Raw genomic sequence first — 20,853 nt, forward strand, 5'->3', positions numbered from 1 at the left:
TAAACTTTCTATAGAGAAAAATTTGAAAAATCTGAGCATGCGAAATTTAAAATTTCGACTGTTATGGATTTGAATTGGTTAAGGAAGACAGAAGAAAGAAAAGAAGGCAAAGATAAGAGGAGAAAATAAGGTTTTGAATTGTATTTGTTTATTTAATTCCAAATTCACCACTTCCAACTTACAGCCAGGGGAAGCAGAGGAAGAGGAAGACCTCCATTCCGTCGGAAAGACTAGGTGAAGAAGGACCTTGCTACACTTGGGATCTCCAAATAGTGCTAAACAGCGAAAAGGAAGGACGGCTGGCGTGCTGTTGTAAGCTCGGTTTATGCCAATATAGAAGAAATTCACTTCTCTTTCAAAGAAGCACATAAAATGGAAAAGCTTAGAGGGTATACGACATTTTTTGGTATATCGTGCCATAATTTTGGAAAGCCTAAGTTAAAGTTTCCAAATTAGGGATATAGAAGTAGGGACTTGAACGCAAGTTTCTTTAAGCAATGAAATGTGGTTTCCCACAGACAGCTGAGTCCAGTTAAATTCGAACCTCAAGTTGCGTTCTTGAAAGAAAACATTCTTTAAATATATAAAATATTGCACCCTCCATTTCCTAGTTGAAAACCTTAAAAACGGATTTATTTTTCGGCGTCGCTGGGTAACTTTGGAATTACAGAAACAAATTATTCGAAAAATTTGCCATCTCCTTCATAATCTTAAATATTTACTGAGCTTTTAGCTTCTCAATAGACCTGCTATTCACTGTGTAGCGTACAGCTACTGTTTTCGACTTTTTTTTTGTCAAAATGTTGCGTGAAATGTTTACGAAGATGATGTCACATTCAAAACAAACCCGCCTCACCGAAGCGCGCCCGCTGTGGCGTACAAAGCGCGCCAACAGTCACAGAGAGCTAGAGTTAACGTGCGCTCATGCATACCCAAATGCATACATAGCTAAGCGCTAACAGCAGGGCTTATCAACCCCAAGTGGCCATACGCTGGCACAGTTTCGCGAGCGTTTGCCAGCCATTGCTTACGTGCCTCCCCTAGTGCTCACTGTTATAGTACAATAGTAGTACTGGCCTGCCGCATGCTCAACTCAAGGTGTTGTGGTGGTGGTGGTTGTAGCCGAGCGTAAAACGTAGTAAGAAGCTCCGGCAAATACCGATGCTCTCATCGTTATTTTACCTCGTACATACTTATGTAGGTATGTAAGTATGGCTGCAGTTATGCATGTTTGTACACATGCTGAGCGCGTTAGCAAGCGTGTCTCGTTATCCATTCAAAAATCGATGTTATTTTCTCCATGCTGGCGCTCACATTGAAGCTGGGTCTTCGTGTCGCTGGCGCTTTGGAGCAACGAGAAAAAGGTGTGTAGCAGCACTTGAAGTTTAGTTGGTCAGTCTCGGTTTCAGTATCGAACCGGCTTTCTACTGCAACGGATTGGAAATAAATAGCAAGAAGGCGAAAAACGCACAAATTAATATACATACATATGTACATACATATATGTATAAATTTTTCTACTTAAAATATTTTGCATTATTACCCCTCGAAGAAGAAAATTAATGTTGTTAAGTAGTTGTGAAAAGGCTACTATCATATTTATGCGAACGCCAATTGTGTGAATTAGCAAATTTTTGTGACAAATTAAATGTGTGAAACACGAATAGAATACTAAACCGTTCAAGCTTACGGTAAAAAGAGTATGTACAGCACTTGCACTAAAATTTTTTGAAAAATAAGTCGTGTAAAATATTTATCAATCAACGAAAAAGCAAACAAGAGAAAATTGAAAATTTATTAAATGAAAATTTGAAAGCCCTTCAAAGTGAAAAGGAAGGGTGCGCGACGTGAAAAGTGAGAAGCATAAAGTGAATTGTGTTTGTTAAACCGTTTTTTGTTGTACTATTGACTACGGCGCGTAGCTGTTTCGCGTACAAAGACGCAATAAGTTTAATTACTATTTTTCCGTGTTAAAAGTGCCATATTGCCAGATTCGTTACGTTTGTTTTGGCACGCGTACGCCGAAATCCTTATAGTGGGAGCGTGAGTCCTGACCGAGGCGTTATGTGTTTGTGAGAAAAATCGATTAACTTGCATGTGGAGTTTTCACTTCAACACCATTCGTACACAGTCGGACACATAGCGAAACAGCCGTGAATTGTACGACGTAAAACACGCTGAGACAACGCCAATGTGTTGTCCTGCCGACTGGACGTACATGACAAAAGCAGCAGCAGCAGCAGTAAACATATCGATGTCATGGACAGAGATCCAGGAAAGAATAAGGACCCACCCACTGCACCGACAGCCGGTGATGTGGGTCGAGACCGTGATACCAACAATGAGAGCGAGTATGCAGCAGTAGGCCCACCGCCTATACCAGCTACGCGCACACGGCGATTACATCGCACAGCTGACGTGTTGCCGTCAAGTGGCGCTGCAACACCATTAGAACCAGCTGTGACCGACATTGGCACTGTTATTGCGGATGACACACACGAACAGCTGGAGACGTCAACAATTACGCGCACATATACTACGCGTAAGATTATACATTGCTCGTCGGAATTCCATGAGAGCAGCTCTAGTTCTAGTTCGGTGCAATATGTGGCCGAGGAAGAGCTCGATGCGCCTACAACACCGCAACGTTTACGCCAGAAAGTGGCGGAGTATGAAAAAGTTTGGTCCTCTGGCGGTAGTCTTAAGCGTTCGCCGGAGGAGAGTGCCGAAGAGTTGCGACGCGAATTCATGGAAGCTACGTCGGCGGAACACTCATCGCAAGCCATTACCGTTGTTGGGGAGACATTAGAAAATCCTTTTGATATTGATGTGTTGGAAATTGAGAAGCGTCTGCGTAGAGAACGACAGCGTGGTTTGGCTGAAGCTGAAGCGGCTAAGCAGGCATTTCAACAGGTGCAGTTGCGTCATACGCCACAACCATCGCCACGTCGGGTAGACGTACAAGAAGATTACACAGCGTTACCATTTAATGTGACACTGCGTACAACCACTAAATTAAGCCCCGGTAATGAATCAGGACATATCGAAGTAGGAGACGAACAATCAGCAAGTCCTTTTAATGTAACACTGCGTACAACACGACGCATTGTGAAGAAGGATTTATCGACGAGCTCACAGCAATATGAAGAAACTTCAACGACCACCGGTAGCCCTTTCAATGTCACGCTACGCACAACAACACGACAAGGCTATCCGATAAGCCCCGTTAGTCCTGGCGATCCGAAAAATGCATCTGCGCGTTTTCTGGAATCTGAGCAGACCGTACGCGAAGTACATGCCGTTGATGGTGTACGCACGATCGTTACTTCGTCCATGACTAGTGATGGACGCAAGCACGAAGAGAAAATTTTCCGTCATGGCGAAGGTTATGTGTCACCTCGCTGTTCACCGCAACGGGAAAATCGCGCTTTCTTCGAATCCATGGAGAGAGAACATGAAGGTTCCGTGCCGCGTTCTTTGAGCGGCCGTGCCAGCGCAACACCACCACCACGAACTGTAGATATGACCGCCGGTGGTCGCCGTATATTAATACGTTTGGAGGATGAAAGTCACGACACGAGTGCATATCATGAAAACAGCGACATTACTGACTCGGTGCAGGCGCGCATTCGTCAGTTAGCGCGTAGTCCGGACGGTGGCGGTGGTGCCGCTGCTATGTACAACGTTGCGATGGAAACGTCACCTGGTAACATTGACATTACCGTGGGTAGTACGCACCACCACCACCACCATCAACATCTACACCATCAACAACCAACGCAACCGCAACAGTCGGGCCAATGGTATTACCAACAGCAACGGCAAGAACAACAAATGGAAACCAACAACACTATGGAAAATATGATTTTGGAAACTCAGGAACAAACCCCATGGCAAAGGCAATCAGGCGAAGCAGTAACAATCAGTACAGAAAAAGGCGAAGCCGCGGCAGGACATACAGTAACGGGTACGCATACGGCTAGCATATTGAAGACGGGCCAATCGCACGATTCTTCCGCAGAAGAATCGCAACGAGTTGTCAGCAGAAAGAAGAAAACGACAACGACTACAACGACGACAGTAACTAGTAGTAGTAGGCACGCGACGAGCGAAGAACGTGAATTACGCGAAGAACATCAGCGTCAAGCTTTTGCCGGAAAATTAACGCGTCCAACTGGTTTAGCTCTATCCGGTGCTAATGTGCGTTTGGGTAGCGGCACGGTTGGACAGGAAAAGGTCGAAAACCCTTTGAAAAGTGATTTAAGTGACGATTCGGATACGGAAGGCGTCGCTGCAAAGCATCTGGTAATTGTGCCCACACGTGTGGAGCCCAACCAGGCAGCCGGCAGAGTTAGCCGCAGTCAAAGTCCGAGTGTTAGTGTGAGTGCAAGTGCAAGTGCAATACATACGCCGACAACCCCTTCAACGACAACTGCAAGCAGTACTTTCGGTAAGAGTCTGACAGGTCATCAGACACTACAACAACAAAGTACTCAAGACGAATACCAAGAATTCCAATCCACAATGGCAGCGATTAATTTCGCACGCAGCAACTCCCAATACGACAGTCATATCAGGGAGAAGAGAGGTAAACATTTGCGAAAATACTTATGTATATATTATATAGAACTTGAGACAGAAATATTTAAGTGTGGACCTAGGTTGTATTTCTTACTCAATAGTAGAAAATTTTGTCGATGTTTTAGTTGAAATGCTCTGATCAAATCGTACATCATTTCAAATTTAATAGTTCAAGTAATCCAGCTCCAGCTTGCTGATATTTATTATATCTTCTTGAGGTTTTACAAAATTCGCGTCTCGAAGTCTTATAATTTCTGTTACTTCATTCAATAATCCAATAATAATGGGCTGGAGGCTTAAGATCTTAAGCGAGCTATATCGTTTAAGTCTGTAGGAGGCGGATTTCTTCATACAGTCAATATACTTAATCAATCAAACACGTGTTAGCGCATGAAATGAGCTTTCCAAAAAGGTATAGCATGACCCGATGCGACGAATAAAACTAGAACTACGCGCTTTCAGCGCCATCTAGCGAAAATACCGCAAGACTTTTTTGACAACCTAATATATTGGACCAAAACTTACCGATCTACATGGGATTAGATCTCGAAATAACATAGAACCGGCTGTTGTGGGAACAGTATATTGGACCTTAGGCGGTGGTGGTCGTTGAGTTTACTGATGAAGGTTCTGTCTTCTGATTGGTTATAAACTTATCTGTTTACCATTTCTGAATAATCGAATAGTCTTGCTGGGTTCGAGCTTCTGTTTGCCTAAAATATCTATTGTGTTCCCCAGCTAAGTATTGCGCAAATATTCATTCTGTAAAAAAGCATTAATTTGCATAAAAATATAATATTTTGAGATACAATTTTTTTCAAGTTTTGCCTGCGCTTTTACGAATTAGTCGCCATGGGGAATGTGCTAACAAGTTGAGATTTCATTTTCACTATACTTTTTTTTGTCGAAATTCGTTGAGCGTGACTTGTTCGCTGTTGACTAGAGATAAATCACGTTCGGATTTGAAAGAATGACAGATATAAAATGTGTGTGGTTTGACTTTATACGATTTTTATTGCTTTATGCTCATAGTTACGCATTTTTATGCTTATATTGTTTTACGTTATAATTTTTGTGTCTTTTTTTTTGCTCTTCAATTCTATTATTTAGCGGTGTGTAACGAAGTGCACTTCATTGGTTGTGCTTCGTTTCATTACCTACGAAAGTTGGCATTAGTCTGTGCGCATTTTATGTATTATATGATACAGTGGGTATGTTGGCTGTAGTGTGGTTGCACTATCATTGGAAAGCTATTGTGTTTAATGAGGCCCTCAAGTCCGCTATTTAATTACAAATCTAGGCAATGGCGTTGTGCGTTTTATATGAAAGAAATCATGTGTTAATTTTTTATATTTTTCTTGCAACTTTAATTAAAATAACGGTTAAGTTCTGATAAAAAAATTATGAGTATAAAAGTAATGAAAAAAATTAATAGCAAACTGCCATATTCTTACCACTTTGGTAGAAACTACGCGTAATGTCCACTTATGCGCTTAGTGAACTTGGCAGCATTTTATTGCCACAATATGGGTATTATACTTGGTATTTTGCCATCAACACTTTTCTCTGCGCTTATTATTGTGGTATTATTGCTTTTTTGTAGTTGTTGTTGATTCCCAAGATATTGTGTTGGCAAGCAAACAAGCGGCGCTGGTTAGTTTGTTAGTTAAAGAAAATAAATTCATGAAAATAATCAATATCAACTACCCACGAAACTTTTGTCGGTGCATTGTTTAAAAATGACACAGCAAAAATACGAGAAACTCAACGCTTGTGAACTTGTCCAAAAAGGTAAATAATTTGTTTGTCCGCGTTAATGTTGCGGTGATGACTGCGACTGCGTGTAGATAAGACCTTTCAAGTCTTTATTCGAGGAATAGAAATACATTATGTAATAAGTAAGTGAGCAAGAAGAAATGTTAGAAATCTTTCTAATTGTTTAGAGTATATGTGTGGGAGTCTTTTACATGTTTTCGTAGCGTTGGAGTTGCCCGGTTCTTTGATAGTGGCTTCCTTTAGCAGATCCATATCACTTTTCAGAAGGTACTAACGTTCAACTTACCTTTCTTTTTATCATTTTATCGTTCACGGTGAAATTTTGTTAAAGTTTTTGTTTGCATCGTGGTTTTTTTTTGTTCTCGACTACTTGTAGCCAGAAGGCAAAAATATCTTAAGTAATCGATAAACCATTTTGAACTCAACATTACCCAAAAGAAAACTGTATGTATGGTTCTAATTTTAGCGTAATTTAGAAATGAGATCCTTAGTTTTTTGGATATATGTATGTATATACTTTTTTCGTCTGAGAATTCTCACTTCCTTTAACGTTTTATTAAACGAACGTTATATATTTATCGTATATGCTACCTCAGCTGATCGGGTAAAGTCTTGTATTGTAGATTGTTGGGTAGGTTAAAGTTGGGTTCGGTTGTAGGGGTTGATTCAAAATCGCTGGATCTTACTTGGACAAATATTTTTCCTTTTCTGTTACCCAAAAACTCTTTATGGGAGCAACACCTCATAGACGAATTGTTTAGAGTTTACCAAAAATGTATTAAGTCGAGATACGTATCTATCGAGATATATATTTCAATTTTAGTCTGGCAAAAGCCAGGCAAGATTTCTATGTAGCTTTAGCAAAGTGCGTCCGCAAAAATATTTAGTCGGTCCAGTCAGAACCACAAAAATAGCTTGCGAGATTGACTTTGTTAACTGGAAGTAGTTCGAAGGGCCCTTTATGGTTCACAATGGCCCGGAAAAATTTCGCAGTCACACAAATTCGTTGACTAGCGCCTGTGAAGCTCATTGGAGGTCCTTAGATCCAGGTTTAGAGCGCAAGAGGACATCGTTCAACCGACTCGTTTCCAATCGCATGAAATCGGGGTGCTCTCACTAATAAGCTCGTCGCTTTTGCAGTTTCCGGCTGTGAGCGGGCATCCATACAGGTTTAATGTGTAAAAAATTTGAAATTGTTGCTAATGAGGTCATGCGCTTCTTGACTAGTTTGACACATAGCCATCGAGCCAGTATAGCCATTCGGCTTTTAAAGTGAATGCAGATCTCTCTGAAGGAGGCTGACCTTCGGAGCAGTATATCTACAGCTACCTTGATGGAAGTCACTTCCGCTGGAAAGACGCTACAGTGGTTTGGTAGTCTGAAACTGAAGAGCTTTCGATAAAATACTCCATATCCTACCCTTTCTCTTAACTTCAATCCAACCATGATGAAACTCTCTGTTCAATATTGGATACAAGGGAAAGAAATCAAAAGTAAATTCCTGAAAAAAAACTTATTTAAAGTATTTGTCATTCGAAAGGAAACATTTCTTAAAAATTTGCCATTAAAATTAGTAAAAAATCGTAAAAAAAGATGTTTAATATTTTCTTTGGGTAACTCTTTGTACAAGACTTTCATCTATAATTATCTACTTTTCTCACATTTTTCAGACTAGAATCAGTGTTCTTTTACGGCGCTTCGGTGATTATTTTCTTCTCCATTTTTGACTTTTAGCACGTACGGCCAATTAAGTAATTAAACTTGTTTTTGTATCTTCATCTAGTTTAACTGCCATTTTCGAGTTTACACCTAACTGGAAAAAGCTTGTAACTCGCATGCAAGTTCAGCGGTGTGAAGTAATTTTCTAATTAAAATGCTGCCACATTTAGCGCTAGCGTCATCGCCGTCGAAGTCAATTGAACGAACTGCTGGCTGAGTCGTTAAGTTTAATGTCTTTTTGTATTACAAACTGTGCAAAATATGTAGTAGAGTTGGACCCACACACTATTGAACTATTGATTTTAGTTTTTTGGTTGTTTGAATCGATTCTAATTATTTTTTTATTTAGATCGAATGCTATATTTTCCAATTCTCGGTTGAAACTACAATAAAGCAGTTTGGTATTGCTAGATCTTGTAAGCTGTTCAGTGTTTACTTTTATTGCTCTTAGATTAATGCTTTTAGGGTCATAAATATCATGTTTTATAAAGAGAGGTTAAGTTTAATAACTTTCTTGTTTCGAAAATAATTATTATCAACTCCTCAATAATATTAATGCCCTCTGAAAGGTCAGCCAAAATTTTAATAAGCTTAGTCACTCTAAATTCCAATCTCCTCCGTTGCAAAAAACAAAAAAATAATGTTCCTTTTTAATTCATGTTTCGTATGTTAATGCCAGAAAATGTCGGGTTTGAGTGCGATAAGTTTTCAATACGTGGGATTTCCTTTAAACGAGCATAATACTAAGCTACTTTCATTGCACCTTTATACACTTCATACACACTTTTCGTATGAGTATATGGTATTATAAGTGTGTATGTATATGCCTTACTATATGTTATCAAACGCCCACATAATACCAAGTGACAACCCATGCTCTCCTGTAGGAACATAACTCATGTCTTTATGTATTTATTTATGTGTATTCAGGTTTATATATGCAGGAATAAATACTTTTTGAGCTCAGTAAATTATGTAAATGCATTGGCTGGCAGAAAATCAGACTGGTTAGAATAGAACTGGTTTAAGACTAAGCATTTTGGTGTTAGCTGCGGAGGTAATTAGGAAATGGTATTGTGCGAACAACGTCTATTAAGTTTAACACGAAGTTAATAACATCTAAAAGAAATGGTTGGAGTCCCCTGTAGAGTACTATATATTACGAGTATCTAAATGATCAGCGTGACGAGCTGAGTCTATTTCGCCTGTTCTTTTGCTTGTTCGTTAGCCTCTCTTTATAAGGGAAATAGTCCCTCAGTTTCTGATATATCGAACTGAAATTTCACACACATCCTTTTCTCCTCAAGAAGCTGTTTATATGTCGTAACCGCCGATAAAAGATCACTATAAGGTATAGCTGCCATAGAAACTGAACTATAGGTATAAAGCGCTTGTATGGAAAGCTTTGTTATTTGACGAGATATTATCACGAAATTTGGTACAGATTATTACCTTAAGCAACGCTACAATTTTTGAAAAAATTGTTCGGTTTAAACCACTATAAAATATATCTACCATACAAACTGAACTATCAAAATAAAGTGCTTGTATGAAAAGCTTTGTTATTTGTTGAGATATCTTCACGAAATTCGGTACAGGGTATTATCTAAAGCAGGGCTACAATCTGCGAAGAAACTATCCAGTTTGAAGCACTATATCTTATACGTCCCATATAAACTGAACGATCGAAATAAATTGCTTGTATGAAAAGCTTTGTCATTTGACGAGATATCTTCACGAAATTTTGCATGGATTATTGCCTAAGAAACTGGTGGAGTCTCCGAAGAAATGTTTCTGTTTGAACCACTACAACAAATAGCTACCATACAAACTGATCGATAAAAGTTTTTGCAATGTAGTTTTTGTATTTGTGAAGGCTATTAAAGCTCCAGTGCAATCTACGTTAACTTTTTTCTTGTTTTAGACTAATTTTTATGCATTTAATAGCTAAGATAAACATGTTCAAAATATAAATGCAGCTCAAACCAGTCCTTTTATTGAACAATCATAATTACGAACGACAGGCTTGTAGTTGTACTTGTATATACATATGTATAACGAAGTATATTTCAGCATTATTTAAAGCACTTAAGTGCCACTGACAGCTCACAAGCTTTCTGCAAAGGTTTTTTTGAAAAAAAAACTATATTGAACAACAAAATATGAGCCGGTTTTGAGACGCCTACAGTTCTACCGCAAGCGCAGCTCCTTTGGAGCTCAATGACGCGTCACTTGTCCTAGTGTGAGTGTATGGTGCATGCAACATAGTTGAAGTGCGAGTTGCGCCCATGACACAAGCGCACTATATATACATATACATATATACTATATATACTCACATGTATATACAAGTAGATATTAATTTGAACAAAGTTGTATAAAGCACGAGGAACAAGGGCGTGCAATAAGTCGCGAAAAATCAATTTTTAGTTGGCAAGTATTTTTTTTTATTTTTTTCTTATACCTATTTTATTTGATTATTCTTATCCTTTTCGTTTTTCACGAAACTTTTTGGATTTTTTGCTGTTTTTGTTATTATTTTTTATTCTCAATCCAAGTACACACCCTAATTTGGCATGTCATTTGGCCATTACTTAAAGATTAAAAAACAAAATTTGTTGCGTTTTTTTGTAGACTGCCCTCCTTTTTCTGTTTTTTCTGCTTTGTGTTTATTCTGCTCACTCAGCAGGCGAACAGGCAGTTTTTGGCGATTTTCGTTAACTGGTTTCTGGCTGCTTGTTTGTTGTTATTAAATATTGTATTACATAAATAAATAAAACTAAGTTAGATTTAAGCAACTATAATGTTGGCTCATAAGTGTAAATTGCCGTTCGACACGTTCGATGTGCAGTGATGCGCGAAATGTTGGTAGCGAGAAGTAAAAAAAAAAAATCAATTGCCTTCTGACGTTTTAAAGTTTCGTAACATAAATACTTATATACATGCCTTAACACATATATCATATATATGTATGAATATACATACAAATATGCTTGTTGTTGCTAGTTAGTATATGAGATCATCAGTTGATATTTGCCCGTCGATGTCTAGTATAAATATGAAACCCACCAACACCATTTTCGTATTCGGTTGCAGCCTCAGCATCGGCTTTGGAACTCTAATTTAAAATGCGATTTTAATTCTAAAAAATTCTAAATCAATAAAACTTGTAGCCGCCTTTTGTTCGCCATAAATTGTCATTAAAGCCGGTTCTGCTGCGTTAAATTTTTAGAGAATGGCCAATTAACGGAAATAACGCTCTGATGACGCTCAATACAATTTTTGTTTTTGTTATAAAAATGTTAAAAAGTAAAATAAGCAAAAAGGCTCAAAAATATTAGAACACATACGGAGAAACATAAAAAAATATTTATAAACAAAAAAAAATAGAAGAAAATAAATGAAGCGGATATCACTTAATACTTTTATCGCGTGAAATAATAAAACGTAGAAAGTGGCATAAAATGAGATACAAAGATAAGCTATAATAATATTTTGATAAAAAGAAAAAAATTCATTAGTGTGAACACGGTCATTATATAATTTTCACAGTAAAAATAAATTCACTTTCATTCACATTTACTATAGGTCTTAAAAGCTCAATGTATGCCTTTTTCCTACGATACTTTAGGAATAAATCAATAAATCCATATTTATATATACTATTTACTTTTTAATTATTAACAGAGTCTTACTATTTTTTACTAGTAATAGTAAATAAGGGAGTTTGGAAACCTTCACGCTATCTCAGTTGCCCCCTTTCCTTCTAATACTCAGAAGCTGTTCATGAAAGTTCAAATAACTGCATATACATATATGTATGTATCTATATTGTGTAAACTCAAAACTCAAAGCTTTCATCTGATTTTATTCTTTAGTACACTTAATTCTCTTCTTAAGGGCATAGGTGGAGTTGAAATTAAAAAAAAAAAAACAATTTTTTATGTTTTATTAAAATGGAAAATATTTTTAAAATATTCAAATAGATTCGAGTAAATTTCGAGTAAATTATTTCGCTTTCGAAAGTTCCGCTCATCAGTTCGTCTCAGAGCAGCATTAAAACTTTAACTTTTGATTCGAAAATAGACATTTTGTTGCATTGGTTTAATATCTCTATCTTACATATTTTCTATGGTTCTGTGAAATGGAAAGTCTGGTGAAAGCTTTTGCATTGATATGAAAATCAACGTTTATGATTTATCTTCGAAATTTATCTCTTGAAAACGTAGAGTTGATAGAAACAACATTGATTTTCGATATAAAATTTTTATTATTATAAATAAATCAAGAATGCAGTCCTCATAGGGTGTTCTAACCTTAACCTTTCATCTACACATCGTGTGGGAAGGGGTCATGCTCTAACTTGCACTGAGGAGCCATTGGAAAAAGTTGTGGAGGAGTGTAAAACGGGCTTTGTGTTGCACACGAACCACACCAACTATGACACTGCATGTCTTGCAGTATATAGTACCAGCGGATATAGACGAAAAGTGTATGGACACGAAAACTGTCCTCAAATTCAAAGAATTTATTACTTTACTATAATTTATTTACTATAAATGACTGTCAGCCTCCAGCAGGAACACTCTGGAATCCGGGCACACTTTTATTTCATTCCAAAATACTTGAACCATCAGTTCACCGAGCATAGCTCAGGCTGTCGCTTCTCTACTCAAATGCTATCGCGGCAATGGTGGGAGGTAAGGATTCGCTAGAGGAGAGAGGTTTTGCGCATTTTATGCAATAATCAAAGCTTTCGAGGAGCTTCCTTCACCAAGAAGGAGTACACTGCCGGAACTTTCCATCAGCTCCAGCTTTAGGCGTCCTAAACATTGTCAGGTATTCTAAGTGGAGGCGGCTGTCATAAAGGTAGCACTACAACTACTGCTTTGGAGCGCAGTCTTCTGCAAAGTTCTCTTGAAGTTCGCGACCTCTTAGGAAATATATTACTTGTTACATTTTCAACAAATATCTTACCATATGCCAGCTGCATGAGCTGTTTGCGAGAAGATAAGACAGAATAAAGTCAACATTTCTTACTTGAATGTCCCGATTTTGCCAGATCAATAAAAAAGATCTCGAATTTTAAACTTTTAAACATCTAAATGAAATAGCGGAGATCAAAATAATATAGCTAAACGATTCATGATAGATTCAGTGGTTTTGGTATTAGCTGAGATCCAACTAAAGTAGTTTTTTCGTTTGGCTTCACAAAGGACTGTACGTAACAGTTTAACTGTGATCCCTTGCCATGCTGCGAAATCAGCCATCCACCTAATCTATGCCTTATTTGATGCTGAAAAAAATCGATCATTTAAGGCTGAGACAAGTCTTTCTGCACAGTATATTTTATATAAATTGTATATGTGTGCGCATTATTTATTTCTACAACAATTCTCCATCAATCAATTAAATCTGATTGCTGCAAGATTTATCGCTTAAATTTGAAGTGCAACAGCGAAATGCATTTATACTCAGAACTAATGGATTAATAAGCGACATTTCAAAAAAATCACGTAAGCCTACAAATGTATGTATGTACATACGAGCGTATGTATGTAAAAGCAAATTTTGGTAAGCGCATATTGTTCACCTTACTCATGCGGTTTGAAGCTGAAAATCAATATTTTATTTGTAAATAAGCGCATATAATGTATTTACATATACACTTGTATATACAATGTATGTATGTATGTATGTACTCACGTCCAGTTGCTTACACGCTTATAGCACATATAAACACAAGTCATGTGCCAGACGAACCGGTTAGCTGTTGTTTCTATTTGTGCATAAAATATGGGTACTTAAAAAAATGGTTAATAAAAGCAAGTAATTCACTGCGAAAGCATTACAAAAGTGAACGTTTAACGCCGGAGATTAGAAATTTAATTATAGACTAACACGAATGCAGTTTTGTTGTAATGACATTGTCGTCTATAATTGTTTGATGTCGTCATGCATTTTCAAAAAAAAAAAAAGAATTACTGTGAGAATGCTAATGCTAATGCATATTTTACAGTTAAATTACAATATTAATTTTATGAAAAAAAGTTAAATTTATGTACATATAAATAGTTGCTTATATAATGATGACGATGACTCAAAGTTCTAAAGCATTTTATATTTGTGTTTCCCAAGCTAAGTGCTATGAACAACTATTTGTAATGGAAATATAATTACTATTGACTGATACACGCGATTGTCTGGGCTTTTGTCTCCTCTGACAGATTTTCGAGGGCATACTTTAGTTATTCAATTGTTAGTTGTTAGGCAGTTTTGAGGGGGATTGGGGGGTAATGATTACTGAACCGCATTGAGATCTGCGTGATGGTGTTTAGAATATAATGGCAACAGTTTCTATGTCAAAACAAAAATTTTTGTATTTCGATTTTGAATATCCTAATTAGACTTTCCGGGAAAATGATAATTTGAAAAAAAACAAGGAAAACATTATTTTCGGATGACCCGAAACCAAACTACTCTTTACAAATACGACTCATCTCTTACTATAACTTGATTTTAATCGGTCAGTTTGTATTTTAGCTATATGGTATAGTGACTCGAACAATTAATTCGAAGATTATTTCGTTGCCCTCATCAATAATTCCAGTCAAATTTCGTGAAGATATCTCGTTAACTACAAGAGTTGTCTATAAACGAACTTTAGTATCATCGGCAAATCGGTACATCAGTTATATGCTATACTGATCCGATCCGAACAATTTTTTCGGAGATTGTACCGTTACTTCAAGTAACAACTCAAGTACAATTTCGTAAAGGTATAACGTCAATTGAAAAAGTTTTCCATACAAGGACTTGGTTTTGATCGTTCACTTTGTATGGTAGCTATATGCTATAGTGACTCGATCTGAACAATTTGTTAGGAGATGACTCCGACGACTTGGACAATAATCCTTGGAAAATTTCGTAAAGATATCCCATCAACTTAAAAGGTTTTCCATACAAGGGTATGACTTTAATGGCTCAGTTTGTATGGCAGCTACAATGCTATAGTGGTCCGATAGCAGCGGTTCCGACTTATAAGCAGTTTCTTGAGAAGAAAATAGCGTGTGCGAAATTTCAGATTTATATCTCGGAAACTAAGAGACTAGTTCGGGTATATACAGACAGACAGACGGTTACACAGACGGATAAGCCTTTTTTGTAGCATCTCCGACGTTTCCTTCTGATTATTTCAAATTTCGTGGCATGCTTAATATCTGAGTAGTAGTTGTAAAACTGAATGTAACATAAAATATTGGTTTTTGAAACTCGTTATATCCAATATAGTACGAATATGCCCGTGTGCAAGAGTTATAGTCGTTTGTGTCTTCTTTTAAAAAATAAACAAAGAAGCAGAAATTTCACTCTAATACTAACAACAAATTCTAAATTAAATATAAAGTCAGCAATTGACCGTAGTGTGTGGCTCGTAAATTTCAAGGCTAGCAAAGTTCAAGCAATATATTTACACATGTACATGCTAAGTGCAGACATTTCTAATAAGTTATAATTTAAATCAAACAAGTTTTATTTGCTCATGAGTAGCAAACTTTTTGGACACACATGTGGCACATATGCGCCCACTTTGTGCACACATTGAATTAAATCAAATTTGAATTTAACGGCTAATTGAATGAGATCTTATTATTTTGTCAAGCAGTTCTAGAGACGGCTACCAAACCAAGCACTGCTCGAAGAAATTCTCAAAGAAAAAATGAAAACAATTAAAGTTGCGTACACAAGCGCGTATATGCTGGCCTAATGGTTACACTTGAACTATTAGCGCTAATTAAGAGACGATTTAAATTCTAATGATGACTATAAAACTTTATATTCTTCATGCCTTCAGAATGAATATACAGTAGGGTGGGTCGAGAAAAGAAATTTGTTAGAGCATTCAATTTTCAAAAAAAAAAAATTATGAAACGAGATACTTATCCAGAAGTTGGTAGCAAGATATGAATTTTTCAAGCTGAGAATAAGAAATAAAAAGCTCTAAGACGGACGAACTTCCCGTTCAATTAAGCGCTCTTGCTTAGAAGGACTTTCTTAGAGACGCTTAAGAACCATTTTTTCAGAGTACCAAGCGAAAAAATTGGTTTTTTTTGAACTATCCTAAGTACACTTATGGAATGAAATTGGTGTTTTTGACCCACCCTAAAATATACACTCATGGAATTTGCATTCCTTTTTGTGTATAAAAAGAGAGGAGTCGCCAAAAATTTTATTAGCTTCCTCATATTTATTCTAATTAAAAAATCGTTTAATTGTTGCTTGAATTTGCGCTCTAAATTGACTTACTTCATGACGTAAGAATTTGTGTCAGTAATATGCGAAAGCAGATTTCACTTGTTCACTGTTATAATAATTGAAGCTTTTTTGGGCGACGTGACTTGGTTTTGAAAAGCGCGGTATTCAATAATAAAAATGTATTGTACATACATATGTATGTATGTAACAGCGTACAAATATTAGTAAGTACTCACTTCGCTGTGAACTGAATGTATGTATATTAGAGCGGGCCGATTTGCAGGAAGTCAAAAAATTGAAAAATTGCGTGTGGGGGAAATGTTCTAGGGATCACCCTGAACAACTTTGCTCAAGTGATTATGGCTCTAAAACCGGGTTCAAGCCAGCGATTTTTAAGGCGAAGTTGTTTAGGGATCATAAAAATTTGTTTGTCAATTTTTGAGATATCCGCATGAAAATTTATACATACTTAGATGCATTTTGATATTCTAGTATAACAGATGCATGCAATTATTTAGATTTTTAAAACTCGGCGGTAATAATCGTTGGCTCGAAGCTGATTTTAGATCCATAGTATCTTAGGCAAAGTTGTTCAGAATGCTTTTTAGAACATTTTCTTCAATTTATGTATTTATGAGCTTCTTTACCTAGTTTTGGTTAGTCTAGATATTTTAGCATTACTATTACCGAACCCCATTTTACTTAGCAATTTTCTTTTTGTTCATCCATCGGGGTGAATGCCAGGACTCCTTTATTTGGCCACTGTAATAAATGCTACAAGGACCTACTCATATGAGTCCTAGTCCAATCCATCGCACTTTTTTGATGGCGGCGATGTCAGCCTTTTTCTTACGAGAACATCAACCAGCTGGTAGCGGCACCTTCCCAATTAAGAGACCGGACATTCTAGGAGAAAGCCCTTAAATCGTTAACCTTAACAAGTTTGCAGTGGTAGTCATGAAAAGGGGGATCTGTCATCTGAGACTGTTTTGAACTTTTCTTTGCGTGTGTTCCTTTACGTCACTAGTCCCAAATCAAGCGCACAACCCTGGGGAGGAATGATTCGCCTTCTCACTTTAGCTCGCTTTCAAACGGATGTTCTTTTGGCTACTCAGAGGAGGTCTAAGACCAGAAGTCGTGTGCTGCTTGAGCCATCTGTAAAAGAATCGTTTCCGGCCACTCCCAAGTGAATGGCGCTCAGTAACTTTCCTAGCATGCGTAAACAAGGCTCCATCCTCTACTCAGCGCCATCTAGCGGTTGTAAATTCGAAGTGTATTTACTTCCAATTTGCTGAAGGGGTGCAGTATATTGACATTTACATTGCATTTTAGCTTAATTTTTTCCGCTTTTAGACTAAAAATACAATTTTCTACTCAGAAACAAGTTTTTGAGCCATTAAAAAAAATAAATATATGTATGTATATACAACATTTTAATTAAATAAGTTTCGAGAATAAAATTTGTATTTCAACATAGAAAAGTTGCTTCTTTACTAAAAAAAAAATTAATTTCCATTTTACACTTACAAAAGTGGCTTCTTCGCAAAAAAAATCAATCTCCATTTTCCATATTTGTCAGCCATCAATACATATTTTATCGGCAAACTTTCAAACACTTCACGGGTCAACAAGTTTGACAAGTGCGCTAGCATGCTTCCCGATTTGGCAAGACACTCATTTATCAGTGTGTTATTATGTAAAATAGTTGCCAAAATCAATAGTTGCTGCTACCTACAAGCGTTTTGAAATCTCCGCTGAATGAGCTGCTTAACTGTTCTCGAGTTTTGGCAAAAGCAAATTGGGCACAAGAGTTGACACAAAAAAGTGGCCATTCAGCAGCTTCCTTAAAAATTCTAAAAAGAACCACAATCAAACTGGATTTTAGGCCGTTTAGCAGCATATACATACATACATTTGTTTGTGTACCATATAAATAAGTATATAAGTATGTTAGATACTTCAATACACGATCGCATATGATAGAGCTCGAGTGATTTGCCCACACAAATGGCGTCCATATAACAATATAATATTCGTATAAAGTATATACATATGTACATATAAAACAAGAGACATTAATAACTGCTTTTGTCTGACGCTTTTATGCCAAGTACAACTCTTTAAATTATTCCGCCTTTTATTTTCGGCTCTTATTTGTTATTCTAATCGCTTGTTTATTTTTGAATATTTAACAAGCTTTTTTCTTTGTCAACGAGGTTGCTAAGCTATTATTATAATTATTTTTGTTTAAATTGTGTTTTCATGTTTCGAGTTCGTTTTTTCATTTGTTTCGTTTTTTTTCTCCACTATGTGTTTATTTAGCTGATTTGTTTGAGTTATTTTCAATTACAGAATTAAGCCATAAAATTAAGATCCCACAAAGAATTAATTCGACATTTTCGACACTCATTTCATGGCATTATATTCTATATATGTGGGATTTTATTTTTAAGCTTTTAACGCCATGAATTTTTATTTTATTCTAAAGCTTAACTTTTTAACACTCTGAAAGTGTTTATGATTTGAAAGGCTCATGGAATAATAAACTGTAAAAGCATGCAGACATAAGTAGGTGCAGAGAGACATGTGCTAAATATTTAGTATTTTCTTCTCAAAAATCGGTGAGTCATACCTAAGAGCTTATTATATAGAAACTGACATTCACGAATTAAACACAGAAGAAATCTTTCGTTAAAAAAAATTTGCACTACGATATGTTTCTGTAAGCGTCTGTATGTCATCCCTTAAACAAATATATTCTATTATTTAATTTTTGCAAAAGTAGGGGCCTATCTCCAAGAATTTTCTCGCCTCTTCACTGTAGTAAGCCTAAAACTCTCTTCTGCCAAATCAACGGCCACCTTATACAAACTGGGGGAAAATGCAAATCAGATCTCAACATTACTGGCGATTTAGTTAGAATTCCAACGGTAAACCACCCTTATCTTAATCTTAGGAATGACATTTGACAGTCTGCACTCGTTCATTCCGCATACATCTTCGACTGTCATAAAAGTATTGAGTCGCAACAAGACCCTCAAACCGCTAGCCGGTAGCATTTTAGGCAAAGACAAAGAAATGTTGCTGTCAACATAGTATAAGACAATTGGTTCGCCGGTTATAAATTATGCCGATCCAATATGGTCGTCCGGATGCAGCAAGACGCAGATGAAGACGATAAAAACCTGCCAAAATACCGCACTCCGGGCAATAACACGATGTCTCCTGATGGATCCCATCGAACACTCACATAGTGAGTGCTGCATGCTACCTGTAAAGGAGCATAACAATCACCGCTCCAAGTAATTCCTGCTCGGATGTTTTCGCAGAAACCATCCCTGCAGTCTCCTGCTTGAAGTAGAGCCGCCACCTGGAAACAACAGGGGAACATTCCTCCAACACGTCGACGACGTACAACAATATGCGAACAAACTCCGGACGCGACCAACTTTCGACAGGCTTTGAACGTTATTCACAGTAGAGCTATCAACATCTTCTTTCCCTCTCTCCCAGTGAATGCCGTACTTGGAGTCCAAACATCACCGATCGCAGTACAAGAGCTCGGCGTGGAACTAGAGTGACCATAGTGCGGCTTCGTTCTGGGTATTTTAGCAGGTTAAACTCCTATTTATCCAGAATAGACCTTGACATACTTAACTTATGTCCTGCATGCTAGGAGTCCCCGCGGTATAATAATCACCTCTTTGCATGCCTCATGAAACCAACTCATTTAACCGCCTTCTTCCTTTGGTTCGAACCCGCCGAAAGAACTAGTTTCCTGAGCCAACCGTTAAGTGGCTTTGATGACAGCTAACTTATTACTTTCGCTCAAGCAGGGTTTAGGTACTCATTACAGCAATCTATAAAATAAAGTCGTCCCCTTACAAATGGTGGATTCTTTACCTTTATAGTCCAAGGTGGTGCTTATGTTTTTATTTATTAATAGCGTCTATACTCTCGAGGTCTATGGGCAAAAAAATGTCCTCAGGGTCCAGTTCCGGAAATTGCAGCGGATACAGAAGCAATTTGATTCAAATTTTGCACCAGTCTTGCTAATTTCTTTCCAGCGACCAATCTTTTAAGATCTCAGGATAGAAAATCTCGTCAGACAAGATTACAGTGGATACAGAAGCAATAAAAACCCTTATATTCGATTATGACATCGTTTTAAGTCAGGGTGCTTTACCTCACGCGGCACTCGCTTTACAAAGAGCTTTCCCACATCTAAGCAAAACACTTTTCTTATATATTTTTAGGATATTGATATCTTGATCCACTATATTTTATCCAAAATCATTTTTTGGAGGCTTTAATGATTTTGATCGTATCACTTTTGAATCGTTCGTGGGCATCGAAGTTATTTTGCATTCACTGTTTACGAAAATCAGTATGACTCATTATTTGGGCGCATGAATAATAATTTATTATTAAAACTTCTTACCTAAATACCTAAATTCTTATTTATTTCCACGTGCAATTCTTCTCGAAAGCCCAATGAATAACTTTCTTTTTTGTTTTGCATTT

The 20,853-nt window shown here is 37.0% G+C and overlaps 1 protein-coding gene across 9 annotated transcripts in view; it reads left to right on the forward strand.

Moving 5' to 3' along the window:
• The first annotated feature begins 1,284 nt into the window (after positions 1-1,284).
• Positions 1,285-20,853, forward strand: part of LOC105231134 (muscle-specific protein 300 kDa) — a 190,506-nt gene continuing 170,937 nt past the window's right edge. For 2 of the 9 annotated variants that reach the window (XM_049459627.1, XM_049459643.1), the window contains exon 1: positions 1,288-4,588. In XM_049459627.1, the coding sequence (XP_049315584.1) occupies positions 2,260-4,588 (2,329 nt within the window). In that variant the 5' untranslated portion in view covers positions 1,288-2,259. Of the gene's footprint in view, positions 4,589-20,853 lie in introns of all 9 variants that reach the window. The other 7 variants (XM_049459658.1, XM_049459647.1, XM_049459657.1 and 4 more) reach the window with 7 other exon arrangements.

The sequence above is a fragment of the Bactrocera dorsalis genome, chromosome 1, assembly GCF_023373825.1.
Source record: "Bactrocera dorsalis isolate Fly_Bdor chromosome 1, ASM2337382v1, whole genome shotgun sequence".
Classification (NCBI taxonomy): Eukaryota; Metazoa; Arthropoda; class Insecta; order Diptera; family Tephritidae; genus Bactrocera; species Bactrocera dorsalis.